Genomic DNA, 13,547 nt, shown 5'->3' on the forward strand with positions numbered 1-13,547 from the left:
TTTATCCCATTACAACACTTGGCTTCTTACAGTCCTTTTGATTGATCTTTTACTTCTCTTTGGATTGTGATCTGCTAAAGCATTGCTTCTTTTTCTGCAGAACTGCTGTGGGGTGAGTTTGCTGTTCTGCATTTAATTCTTCGTGCCTGATAATGTGACTTCTCTTATTCAGTTGCAGTGTTTTGTCACATCACTTCTCCAGCTCATCGTTGCTCAGTTCTGATCCCATCACACAGTGATTTGACCACCCCCATCTTCTTTCCCCCCTCTTGGTGTCATTTGCAGGTTTAATAAGGATATTCTCCAATCCCTCATCCACTTGTTAACAAAAATATTGAACAGTGTAGGCTCGGCTCCAGTCCCCATGGAATCTGTTCTGAAACACACTGCTGTTTGACAGCAAACCATTGATTCTCCCAGGGAACATTTCAACCAATTCTACATTTTGCTCACATTTCCCCAATTTGCTTATGACAATATCAAGTAAAAATGTCATTTCAGAAACCATTGCATAGTTAAGTTTATATAGAGAGAGCTTTCAGTGGTGGGACAGGGGTGGGAAACGTGAGAAAAGAGGCAGAACTTGTTTGAACTGAAGCAGATGATGGGGTCTGAGGGGAGAGAGGAACAAATGAGTGTCAGGGTAGGAGTCAGGGTCAGCTGGATTTGTGGATATATGGCTCTGGAGTCAAAACAGAGGTGGGTGGTGGATGAAGTCCTCAGTGTTTCTCTATTTCAGACCTTTGCATAAAGCCAACAGTTAAGAAGGTAAAACCTCTTGTTGAAGGTAGTTGAGAAATCCTAATAAGTGATTTAGAGGTTTTCCATGAACTTCGCAGCTTCCTGTTAATTCCTAGTCTGACTTCAAATTTCCTGGCAAAATAAAATTCAGGTTCTGAGTAGAAGGTACAACTTGGTAGAAGTGAGAAGTCTGTCAGGAGAGGTGGGTTATAGAGGAGGTTTTAGAACTGTGATGATGAAAGGCTAAGGAAGGAGGAAGGAAACGTTGCAAAAGTCAAGAGAAGGAAGTGGAGAGGAAACCTGTGGAAGAGAAAGCAGGAGAAGATGCACTGTGGTCAGCTGGGAGGTCAAAGTAAGGGGGAAATGAAGGTAAATCAGGTAAAGACTTTATTTGTTCTGACTGTACCAATTCCTGACAATATCATTTATCCAATAAAACGGAGTAATTTCTTTACATAAATGGTGATAAAGTTCTAAAGCCACAGTAACATGGGTATTTTTACTTTTATCCCTGAAAGTGGGCTTTGATGTCGAACAGCAGCTTCTGGTTACATTATAAAAGCCATTCTGAGTACTGTGGAAAACGAGTTTTTGGGTTTCTCTTGGCTTTAGACTGTAAATTTTCTGCAGGTACTTTTCAGGAGAAGTTTGTGAGCTTGGGGGAAGGGATGATCCAGACAGAAAATTACCAATTATTGTGTAAAAACATTAAAGTCAGCTTTTATGCCGTAGTTTCTGAGCACCTTTGCTGTTACCAGTAGATGTCACTGTGGATAACAAATCCCAGCGCTTAGGAGACAAAGGAGGTAATTTGTTAAATGAAAATTCAGCCTTTGAAAGTAGGTTGGAGGGGGGTGGGGGGGGCAACAATTTTTTTTCCGAAAGAGACTTTTGTCAGCAAATAAAAACTGGTTTCTTGCTAATGAGGATGTCTATTTTTGGCCACTATAATCCTGTGTTTCGTGGCTGCCTTCGCCCGACTTGGGTAAGTTCCTGGCGCTCGGTGTGACCTCAGAGGGGGTGTCTGTGTGAGTCTGTGCTCCTGTTCAGCTTTATTTTGAAAGCCTTTAGTGTTTGGAGGGTGCTTCAAGCAGCAGCCGTTGTCGCTGCAGTGTGTATGTGCAGGGAATTGGCCATGGAGGAAGTGGCTTCATTAAGGTTGATTTGGAGGGGGGAGCAAGATGAGGAAAAAAAATTGCCCATATGATTGGCTGGGAGAATAGCTCTGAATTATGGGATCCATCTGTTTCCTGTAATGAATTCATAAACCCATCAAACAATGACCTGAACGAATTGCTGAAGGAAAAAAAAAAAAATACACTGGCATGATATGTTTAACGCAGTGAGGCATTGGCATTGTATAATCAAAAATTCTCCTCACATCCAGCACTTTGTAATGGAGCTGCTGTGTTTAATAGAAGCTGTAAATAAATCCTGTCACAGTAGCAGCCAAGAATGCATTTCTGGGTTTAACTGTTTCTCTTCTGGAATGTCTGGTACTCGAAGGCTTTAGAAATGCAAGTTTTATAGGGCTGGAGTGGGGGATTCTGAAATATAGAGAAATGTTAATGAGGTGAATGAAAGGAAAAAGCTGCCATAAATCAGTATTATGTGGCTTAACCAGTTTCTTTCATTTATGCATGTTCTTTCCTTATGTCATAGAAATGTACTTAAAAGCTATTGTTGTAATTGAAATCTGTTAGACTGATCCTATTCATTATATTAATAAAATCCACCTACAATTGCTCGTAACACTTTTTTATGCAGTTGGGATTCCCGAGATTGTAATCATCAAAAAGCATATGGAGTAATTATTGGATTTGTTTGGGTGAAATTGGATTAAGAAGTTTAGATACCATTAAGTACTGATAATTATTACAGGCAAGCTCATTGTTTAGTGTATGTACAGCTCGGAATGGAGAGTAAGCAGATACCCATCACAAACATCTTAAGAGAGAGCAATCTCAAGGCTTTTATTTTACGCCTTTAATTGTATTTTTGCAAGAGGCTTTCTGCTTAAATGTTTTTGCTTCAGCTCTTAAATCACTCAGTATCAAATCCATTCCCCCATACATTTTAAACAACAGTTTTAGCATTCAAGCAAATTTAGCTGTAAAGGCTCCGTGTTAATTCCTGGGTTCCCCACAGCTGCCCACATGCCATTAGCTGTGACAGTGGATTACTTTCAGGTGAAAGGGTGGACAGGCTGCTCCTCCGGGGCTGGAAAGGGCTCTCCATGGATTGGCAGGTTGGCCCTTGGGGCTGATTAACCACGGAGCTCACGGAGCATCAGTGCTGGGGCAGCTCTGCTGACTGAGGCACTGCCTGGGAGAGGCTCCCTCTGCTCTGCTTTTGTGCCCTGCAGTGAGCTGAAATGTGTCTTTGTGCACTGTGTGTTCTGCCAGGGACAGCCCTCGTCTTGGAATGTAGCCTTTTGGGAAGGAGAGTGGCCAAAGGGTTTATAAAGGTGTTGTTGGAGCAAATATCATGAGACGTGCAGGGCAGACACTTCGAACAGTTGGTATTTCTCACAGTGCATATCAACTGAAAATTGCTGTTTAAACATTGCTGAGGATGACTATAGAATACAGTCATATTGTCTTTGTAACATATATTTGCCAAATGTTATTGCTGTATTTGAAGTCTAAATTCTAGCCCGGTACGAAGGTGGAATTTGGAGCTCAAGCCCATTACTGTGATGTTGTTCACTCTTTTTGCTTTATTCCCTGTCAGTGGTGTAATTAAATGGTTATTTGCCAGCTGCCATGATTTGTAGACACACTATTCTTGCAAGAGCTTTCATTTAACTACTCTTTTAAAAAGATTTTTGATGTACAAAATAAAATATACTTTTCTCTGTTGATTTGAGAAAAACATATACACAGAAATATTTTTTATTCTAAAATACAGTGATATTTTGATTTTCTTTGTTCTTTTCTCTCATCTGGGATTCAGATATACAGAGGGAAACATTGTCTCTAACACTGAAATTGGGTTTCTCTGGCCACACCTTTTTGATCAAACAGCTTTGTGAATTTACATTAAAGTGGAAAATGTGTATTCTATGACTTGCATTAGTGATGGGTTTTATATATATCTGTATATGCACACCTATTTGGAAGTATCAGATGTGATTTATATATACACAGTACGGAGAGGATAATGCTTTTTAAAAAGCAGCCTGCCTTGCTCTCTGAAATATGTTTCCAATTAATTGTTATTCCTTATGAAATCTCAGGGCCAGACAAATCCCGACTCCGCTGGCATCGTGCCAGTTAGTGGCTTCCATTCTCTTGTCCTTTCCCTCCTCTTCCCTGGCATTCCTTCTCATCTGTTGGCACAAGGGTTTGTGTTCCTGGTCTGTCAGCCAGCTTGGAGAGCCTTCCTTGCTGGAAGGGTGCATTATTTTTGGTCCATCAGCTGCATCTGGAATGCTCTTGGTGAATCCTGTGGTAAAGGAGTCACAGCTTCATCCTTTGCAGAAGGACTGAGTATTTCAGGTCTCTGTGTTTCTAAATGTTTGCATCTTTGTGATAATGATGATTTTAGTAGGTAAATGCTTACATTTCTGTAACAGTAATAGCAATAGGAGGAGGAGTTTAAAAGCACTCATTAAAATTAAGTCATATTTTCTGTCATGTGGACAACAGATTTATTTATATTGTGGAAACAGAATAGTTTTCACGTGCATGTTGAATATGCAAATTTGATATTTGAAAATAATTACTCTGCATTCCATCACACTTTTAAACTACTTTTTTAATTGTCAGAGTATGGATGAACTGTTTCCAAAGCTGGTGATACATTTTGAAAAGGGAGTGAAGGTTTAATCTCTGCTTTTCAGGTATTACTGGTGCTTCAATTTTTTTTTTTTTTTTTTTTTATATTCAGAGTTCCTTTTTTGTCACAGACATAAGCATAGCTGAAATTGTTTAGGCTTCCAAAATAAACAATTTGGAGAAGCAGAATGTTGATGGTTCTGTCAAACTTGGCATATTTTTGCTTGGCCGAGTCCCTGCTTGCTTTGACCACCCTCAGCATTCCCCTGGTGCCTGCTCACTGCTGCTGCTGTGCAAGTTGATCAGTTTTCCAGGGTGGCCTGGCTGGTTTATTGCAGGCAGGGGTCAGCGTGGGGCATATCAGATGTACACCTGGGGTGTCCTGAAGTGCTTGATGTGAAGGTTTGTATAAAGACCACAGGAAAATTAAAGTTTGTGCGAGCGTTGAATAAGCTGGTGTATCAGGTATTTTAACTTGGTTTTGGGAGCTCATTAGAAACCTGAAAATGTTTGTTTTCGTGGCTGTAGGCCGTGGGGTTTGATGTTAATATTGGCAAGCTCGCATCCAAACCTGCAAAACTGCTGAACTGAAAAGGCAGCGGGGGCTTTAGGTGGGTGCAGCTTAACTGACCCTCCTGTTCAATGCTGAATTGTCACAGCTCTCTCTTGTCCTCTGTGTGGTTTAAAACAGGAGGGAGGATGTGCTGCAGTAAGGAATAAAAGGTTCAAATACTGTCCTGGGCCACGTTTTGCTTAAGGAGAAAACACGTTTTGCCAACTGCGGGACTAAGAAATGTTATCCATTTGCTCATTTACAGTAAAAAAACCCCCAACCCCTCTGATACTAAAACAATTAATTTTTTTTTTTTTAAATTTTTTTTTTTTATTGTTTTTTTTAAATGCAGTGCCAGAACCTATTAAGACCAGTTTAAGCCAGCCCCAACCTGCCGGTACCGGTACCAGTACTTCCACCAGCACTATTCCCAACAGCAGCAATGGCAAGCGCGCGTCTGCCAACGGGCAGCAGCCGGCTGCGTCCCGATACCTGCCCCGAGAGGTGCCTCCACGCTTCCGCCAGCAAGAACAGAAGCAGCTCCTAAAGCGGGGGCAGCCACTGCCCGCCGGGACTCTGAGCGGCACCAGCCCCGCGCCGGCGGGGGCCAGTCCTCCCCCGCAGCAGGGAGCGGGTGGACAGCATCATCCCAGTAAGACCCAACCAGGTAAGGCTCTCCAAACCCGGCTCGTGGCCTCTGGCTGCCGGCACAGGTGGCGTGAAAACGAACGTGAAGGATGTTAAGGGTCGTCTTAAACCCGCAGGTTTTGAAGCAAAGCGTGTGCCTGCCGCTCGTCTTCTTACGGGATGCGTCATTTCTGGCATCCGCTTCGAATGCTTATTCCCGTGCTCAGAGCTGTGGGGTCTTTCTTCAGTTTGTTTGTTTTTTCCCTCCTCCCCCCTTTCTCTGATACGAATCTAAATATTTACCTAAATGTTTATTTAGTGGTCATTCTTACAGAAGCGTTGTTAAGTCAGGTGTTTCCAGGTTTTCATCTGTAATTTTGACGGTTTTAATGCTCTTTAAAGTGTGTTTTGCATGTTTGTAAATAAGGAATAGGAACTTTGCTTATGTCCTGTTATGTTGCTTTTTTGCCTTTATTAACTTACTTATTCTCTCAATTGTTATTTTCACATTAGGAAAATAATACTTAGTGTCTTAGGCCTTTCTACCACTTCATTGTGTCCTTTGCAGATCAGAGAGTCACAGAATGGTTTAGGTTGGGAGGGACCTTTGGGAACATCTAATTCCAACCTCCTGCCATGGGCAGGGACACCTTCCACTAGCCCAGGTTGCTCCAAGCCCCATCCAACCTGGCCTTGGACACTTCCAGGGATGGGGCATCCACAGCTTCTCTGGGCAACCTGTGCCAGGGCCCCACCACCCTCACAGTGGAAAATTTCTTCCTTATATCTCATATAAACCTACCCTCCTTCAGTTTAAAGCCATTCTCCCTTGTCCTGTCACTCCAGGCCCTTGACCACAGTCCCTCTCCAGCTCTCTTGGAGCCCCTTTAGGCACCAGAAGGGGCTCTGAGGTCTCCTTGGAGCCTTCTCTTCTCCGAACTGAACACCCCCAACTCTCCCAGCCTGGCTTCAGAGCAGGGGGGCTCCAGCCCTTGTAGCATCTCTGTGGCCTCCTGGATCTGCTCCAGCAGCTCCACATCCTTGTTAGTTTGGAGGCCCAGAGCTGGAGGCAGCTTTGCAGGTGGAGTATCAGACACACCAACCTTCCTTTGGCTATTGGAAACAGGATATGGAGGAGTAAGTCTCTTAACTGCCTTTATTTTCCTGAAGCTGCCAATGAATGAGGAAATAAGGAGCTCTCTTCTTACTTGCCTTTCTTACATGCTAGAGATCACATAAGTTTTCCAGTGGAGATGAACTCAGTCGGTAAATGGTGCACATCCCCTTTTCCATCACTGCTCTGTGTGTGTGTGTGTGGTGTTAGGGAAGGCAGAGAGTGTTCTGATATAGTTATTTGGGCTTAAAAAAAGTTATCTGGACTAAGTCATAAGAAGGTTTTTGATATCTTGAATATTAGTGGTTTCCGTATGATCTGAAGTGTTGCTCATTATCACTCATTAAATGCTGTCAAACATCACATACTTCAGATCTGAACTGTCTGCAGTTTTTCCCTTTGGGCATTACTGAATCTTTCACTATTTTTGCTGCTGAGCTGAACTGCAACAGATCAAATTCTTTGGTGGTGTCCTTAGAAGTTTTAGTTAGATAAGAAAATAATCTCTCAGAAATTACAGCTTCTGTGGTTATCAAGATGGATTTGAATATATTATTCAGCTTCTCCCCAGGAACACAAAACTGAATAGACAAAATAAAACAATTGTTTATTTACTCAAAATGGTCCTGTTTTAGGGAGGGAAGAGGTTCTACTTCTGCATTCTCAAGTATTTGGCTTTAGTGGAATGGAAAGCAATCACTTCCCACCAGTTAGAGCAGCATCCTCATCTTCCTTGCAAATCCCGGTTCAGCAGGGATGGTTCTGACATATTTGGCTTCTTTTGCTTTTGGAGATGTTTATTAACTGTCAGATTGATGTTCTGTGTTGTATATGTTTATTATTTTATTTTCGGAACTTTAGAATCATAGCATATCCTGAGTTGGAACAGACCCACAGGGATTATCGAGTCCAACTCTTGGCCCTGCATGGGACACCCCAACAGCCCCACCCTGTCCCTGAGAGCATTGTCCAAACACTCCTGGAGCTCTGGCAGCCTTGGTGCTGTGCCCACTGCCCTGGGGAGCCTGTTCAGTGGCCAACCAGCCTCTGGGGGAAGAACCTTTTCCTGATATCCAGCCTAACCCTGCCCTGACACAGCTCCAGCCATTCCCTTGGGTCCTGTCCCTGGTCACAGAGAGCAGAGATCGGAGCTGCCCCTCTGGTCATTATTTATGTGGTAGAGACAGACTGACCAACTCAAGTGGCTCAGGCTGCCTGAGGGTCAGTGTGAGATTTCTTCCAAGCATCATTATAAATGTATCTGAAGCATCTGTGTTTGAGTTTAAAGAAACACACTGTAAATCATGAAACAAAGTCCAGTGTAAATCATAACATAATTCATAAAGGAACTTCACTTGTAAGAGTGTGGTACGAGCTGTCTGACTTTGATCTTGCCAGATGCATTTTTACCTTGAGGCTTTAGACTTCTTTTCCTGATTCCTGTTTTAACCTGCTGTAGGTGTAGTTTGTCAGCCTGGCAATCTTCAGCAGATGTTTTGCACTGCTGAATTCGTTTGGTTTTTTTTATTCTTTTGCTACTTTTCTGTTACCATTGGAAAAAATTAGAGTGCAGTAAAAGCTGAGAGGAAGAGGAGTGCAGCACCTTTTCAGCTTCATATTATATTCCATATTGTACCAAACAAATTAACCAAGATCAGACTCTTAGCAAAAGTGTTACTTATAATCACAGAATGGTTTGGGTTGGAAGGGATCTTAAAGCTCATCTTGTTCCACTCCCTGCCACGGGCAGGAGCACCTTCCTCTATCCCAGGTTACTCCAAGCCCTGGATAACCTGGCCTTGAACATTTCCAGGAATAGGACAGCCACAGCTCCTCTGGGCAACGTGTGCCAGTGCTTTAACCCCCACAGGGAAGAATTTCTTTCTAACATCTAATCTAAACCTGCAGTTTTAATCTAAAGCAATTTGTGCACACAGTCACAGTTGTCTGGTGGTTGTTTATTCTGTAAAGGCAAAAGCTTTCAAAGGCATCAGAAGATCTGCACAAAGTTCTTAGTTCAGGGAATAGAATCTTAGACAAGCTAAATCCTTGGCTAATTTTTTGTCTGCTGACTAAAGAGATGGTTTTTTTGAGTCTTAAAGGATTGCATCTTCCCCATAGGAAGAACTCTCTGAATTCTGGAACTCGTGTAGTTCTTTCCAGCAGGTGGAGCATCAGTTCATTTACTGACTGCAGATGGCTACAGGAGGAAAAAATAAATGTCCAACTCAGTTTATGGTGATGACAGCTGTGTGCCTGGCTTCTTTGGGAGGCTGGGAGAGAAGTATCTCACTCCTGAGAGACCTCTGTAGCCATGAGATACATATATCAACAGTCTCGCCCAGTCTCTCATATGGGCTTTGTCTTCACCTTGATGAGCATAAAGAGGAAAGAAGTAGGAAGAGTATCAAGGGAAGGCCAAAGCCTTTTCTTCTCAGCTGTTAGGATCTGAGTGATTGTTAGCATTAGAAAAAATTTGGGGATTCTATATGCTGTAAACATACAGAATTTAAGTGAATTTTCATGAATTTTCCATTAAATTTAATTTAAACTAATTTTTGTGAATATGAAAATAAATTTTAAACAGGAGGATTCCAACTGAGCAATGCTTTATCAGAAGGAAGATTTTTGCCTTCCTCCTCTTAGCATCAGTAGGAACTGTTTTCCTTTAAATGTCTGTTTCTGGTTCCCTGGGTATTTCATTTACTGAAGAGACTTTTCAGGTAAAGGTTCTCTGGGGGAAGTGAAGGGAAGGAACAAAATAAATTTAACTTTCCCAGAAGACTCAGTGTAGGTACCTGATCCACATCTAAACAAGACTTTGTCTGCCTGAAGAGCACCTTCAAGTGGGAGAGTGGACATTATTCCTGGCCATTATTAGACGTCTCAAAGACTAAAGGCAGTCAGTAAAGAATCCATGCCCAGGGCTCCTTCCCTCTCTGGTGCCCTGATTGCCTGACCAGAGCCCCTTAGGCTGGATTCTGCCCAAGGAAGGCTCCCTGTGAGGCTTCTATATGCTCATCATGGACAATAATAACTTCTTTCTGTGGATGAGCTGGTGTAAATCAAAGAGCCAGGATCCAGAAGATGCTTGATGTAAATTCATGTCTGTAGCATTTCTTTTTATAGGCTCATATTCCCTCATAGTTAATTTGTAATTGTGCAACCATGTTCCTTCCAGGCCCTATTTATAACTACCTGGGTACAAGGAAGGCTGTTAGAGAGGCATTGCCAGCCTCCTCACTCTAAAAATCACAGTATTTTATCTCTTTATTCTCTTATCAGCACAGTCTCTGTTATCTACTATCCAAAACACTGATCAGAACTTAACTGCAGTGAATTAAAAAGGATGTTCTGCCAGTGTAAGGCAAGTGGGAATTGATGGCCACTAATATATTCTTTGTCAGGTTTATCACCTGGAAATATCAGTGAAGTGGGTGAGAGTAGGGATTTTTTGTTTCTCTCTTAAGGTAATGTCTAAAACATTAACTAGATAAACTGTTAAGAGAAGAAATTAAAGCATTTTAAATTGCATGGAACACTTTAGAAATCTTATCCCTTGAAAACAGTCTTTTCTGCTCGTTGTTAAATATTGTGAAACTGTTTTCTGAGTACTTTAGAGTAGAATAGTTACTTGTCTGGAGCTTCTGCCTTGAGCTACAAAGCTTGTTCTTGACATTCCCCCTCTGTAATCCTTTTCAGGATTACACCGAAGGGAAGCTGTATCTCTAATTTATGAGCAGCATTCTAGTATCTAGTCAAGTTTGTTATTTTTAAAAATGGGGCTTTTTTGCTCTTCCCACTTTGTCACTAACTCCAAAAAACATGGTGAATGGTTAACTCCCCTTATTGTGAAGCATTAATTGAATCAATGGAATGGATCTTTTGCCACGTGATCTAAAAGAATTAAAAAGGTAATTTCTGGAAGCTGCCATGGGAGATTAAAAACAACAAGTAAATACAGGCTTCTTTGTTTCTTTACAAATCAAGAAGTTTGTATAGAAGTCTCCAGGCAACCACTGTGTGTTTGATAATTGTAAGAACAGAGATCAAAAGAAGTCATCAGTTCTTCTCCAAGATGCCTTTGATTTTCCTGCAATTCAGTGATGTGGAACCACCATCCATCAACTCCAAACCAATGTACCATGTCCTGCAGGAATTGGGAAGGAACTTCTGTCCTTCCTTTTTATTGGCAACTAGTGTGTTTTGTGGAGCAGATCCATATCATAAGTTTTCAAAGTCTAAAAAGAAACGAGAGCAAGTAATTCCTGCAGTAATTGGAAGGAGAAAACACACCAGCATTGTGGAAATTCAAGAGTTAGGCTCTTAATTTGTTCTGTCTTTGCTTTCTGGGAAGTGAGAATTGGACAGCAGTTACAGAGATTTATTTTCCTCTTGTGTGCTGATGCCAGATTCTGTGCTGAGCTAAATATTCTTCTTTTCTGTGGAGCTGGAAGTTTTATTTCATGTTTGAAGATTTCTTTAGCTGAAGTTTGCATATTCCTGCTCATGGCATGATATGTGCACATAAGTGGTTGTTGGGGGCTGGAAGTTGCTTTGTGCAGTTGTGTATCAGGATAACTCCTATAATATGTTTGTATTAATTCTGGTTTTGATAACTGTTTTAGGAAGCAAGATTAAAAAGTCCTGCTTACTGTTAAATTCATGTCTGGCAATACTCATTCCAGACATCCAGTCCTTTAACTGTGGGTTACTTCAGAATTCCTTCTGATAGGACAATTTTATATGGTTGTAAAGTCAAAATTGGAGAAAGGTTTTAGGGTGAAATATCATTTCTTCTAAACCCAGTCAATATAGTTGGAAAACACTGATAAGCTTTGGCATACAGTTGTTTCATCAGATCCAGCAAAGTCGTAGGACCTTCCTGCTAAACTCGTGTTTGAACAATTCAGCTTGAACAGTTCTGCTTACTGTGATTTGTGATGGCTGTAGGTAAGGCAGGTACATGCAAGAGCAGTTCTGAAATACATTAATAAAGTTTAATTTCAGAAGTCTGAAATAAGATTTAGCTTGCTCTCCTGGAGGCATTGCAAACAGGCTGAGCCTTGACAAACAAAGCACGTGAGAACACCCTTTATGGAAATGATTTGCTGAACTTCATCTCTTCGAGCCCATATTCTGTAATTCCATTAGCAGCATATCTTTGTTGGCAAAACAATACTGCCTTTTTGCTTTTAGTTTGGAAAGTTACACAATTAAAACCAGAAAATATAGAAATTGATTTATTCTGGATCTCCCATAAGCAGAGCTTTTCACGTGTAATAGTTAAAACACTAAACACTATAAAGTAGAAACCAGGGATTAGATAATATTTATTCATCTTGTTTGCACACTTTCTGTGTGTATAATTTCACACTTTCTATAGAAAATACACTTTAAAAAAAAGTGTATTTTTTTAATACCATAATACCTGATGTGCCTCATTGTGCCCCATGGCTGCTGGTGTCGGATGAACAAGCGTGGTGATGTTTGTTTGGAAACACAGGAATTGGCTGTTTATGCTGCTTCCATGGAAGGTGGCTGTGTGAAGCAAACACACTGTGCCATTCTGCACTGAAGCTCCTCACAGCTTGCAGTTCTTACACCACTTGTCGAGGTGTTGGCCGTGATTTGCAGAGCAGGTCCCTCTACAGCTCTTCACTACACACACATTTCTGCTGAGTGGCTGTGTGAAAGTTTTCCTACTAGTGGGATTTGTTTAAAAACATGGGGAGATTTTTTTTTTGCCAATACTTAGTGCTGTAAAGGGATGTTCAGGTGTAAGAGGTGATTATGTTTCTGTCTTCTTATGGTGTTTAGCTTTGTTTAGCTTTTGGTAGTGCTTGTTGTCTGGTTCATGCCCCTGGAAATCAGGCAGTGTTCCCAAAGGTCACTAGAGCCAGGTATATATTTAGACAAAAGGAAATGAAAACATCAGACAAGGACGTAAATGTAGAAGTTTATGTGGAAATGGGATCTAGCCCATGGTTCTGTCTGGATGTGTTCCTGAGTGATGAACATTTCCTGAAATGCAGTGATGGGAAAGTTGTGGAATGTGATTCTCAGCTCGTGGAGGGTTTTGTCTCCCATCTAAATTTTCAAAGATTCTATACAATACCTTGAATATAGAGAAGAGGCAAGCTCTGTGTAGCCCAAATACGGGCATTATGAATGAAAAATAATGGTAAAAACTCATCAGTAAGCTAATCTCTGGAATGAGTTTTTCTGTATTGTGTGTGTTATCTGACATCAGGCAGCAGAGCATGCAAAATAAATCTGCTGCTTCAAATCTCTTTGACAGTGATTAGAGTTTTTCACCGGGAGAAGGAAAAATAGAAATGGGTGAAAGGATAAATAACTGAGGTGCCTTTGTAGTTTTGCTGTCCTCCCTTTCAAAGAGTGGGGCTGTGCAAAAGCCTGATGACTCAAAGGGGGCTGCTTTTGGTTTAGAAGGTCCAGAGCTGCATCCCTCCTCCAGCTTCACTGTGGATGGGCAGTGCTGCAGTGATAGCCAGGGACAGGAACTGCCCAGGTGTCTGTGAGGAAAGAAAGACCAGGACAGAACCTGGCAAGGTGTTAAAATGTGCAGGTGGCAATTTTCTGACAAAGCATGTGAAGGGACCAAGTAACAGGACATGCCTCTGATGGTGGAGAAGGAAAAGGCAGAAAGCAACTACCTTTCCAGGGAATAATAATTGAACAGGGAATAAAAAGCGTTTGGCCCTTGGGAAGA

At 41.6% G+C, this 13,547-nt stretch overlaps 1 protein-coding gene across 3 annotated transcripts in view; it reads left to right on the forward strand.

The window, feature by feature from the left end:
- The window catches only part of TNRC6C (trinucleotide repeat containing adaptor 6C), a 98,311-nt gene that overhangs the window by 37,883 nt on the left and 46,881 nt on the right, over nt 1-13,547 (forward strand). For all 3 annotated transcript variants that reach the window (XM_032706417.1, XM_032706426.1, XM_032706427.1), the window contains one exon: nt 5,426-5,740. In XM_032706417.1, the coding sequence (XP_032562308.1) occupies nt 5,426-5,740 (315 nt within the window). Of the gene's footprint in view, nt 1-5,425; nt 5,741-13,547 lie in introns of those variants that run through there.

The sequence above is a fragment of the Chiroxiphia lanceolata genome, chromosome 19 (genome assembly GCF_009829145.1).
Source record: "Chiroxiphia lanceolata isolate bChiLan1 chromosome 19, bChiLan1.pri, whole genome shotgun sequence".
Taxonomy (NCBI): domain Eukaryota; kingdom Metazoa; phylum Chordata; class Aves; order Passeriformes; family Pipridae; genus Chiroxiphia; species Chiroxiphia lanceolata.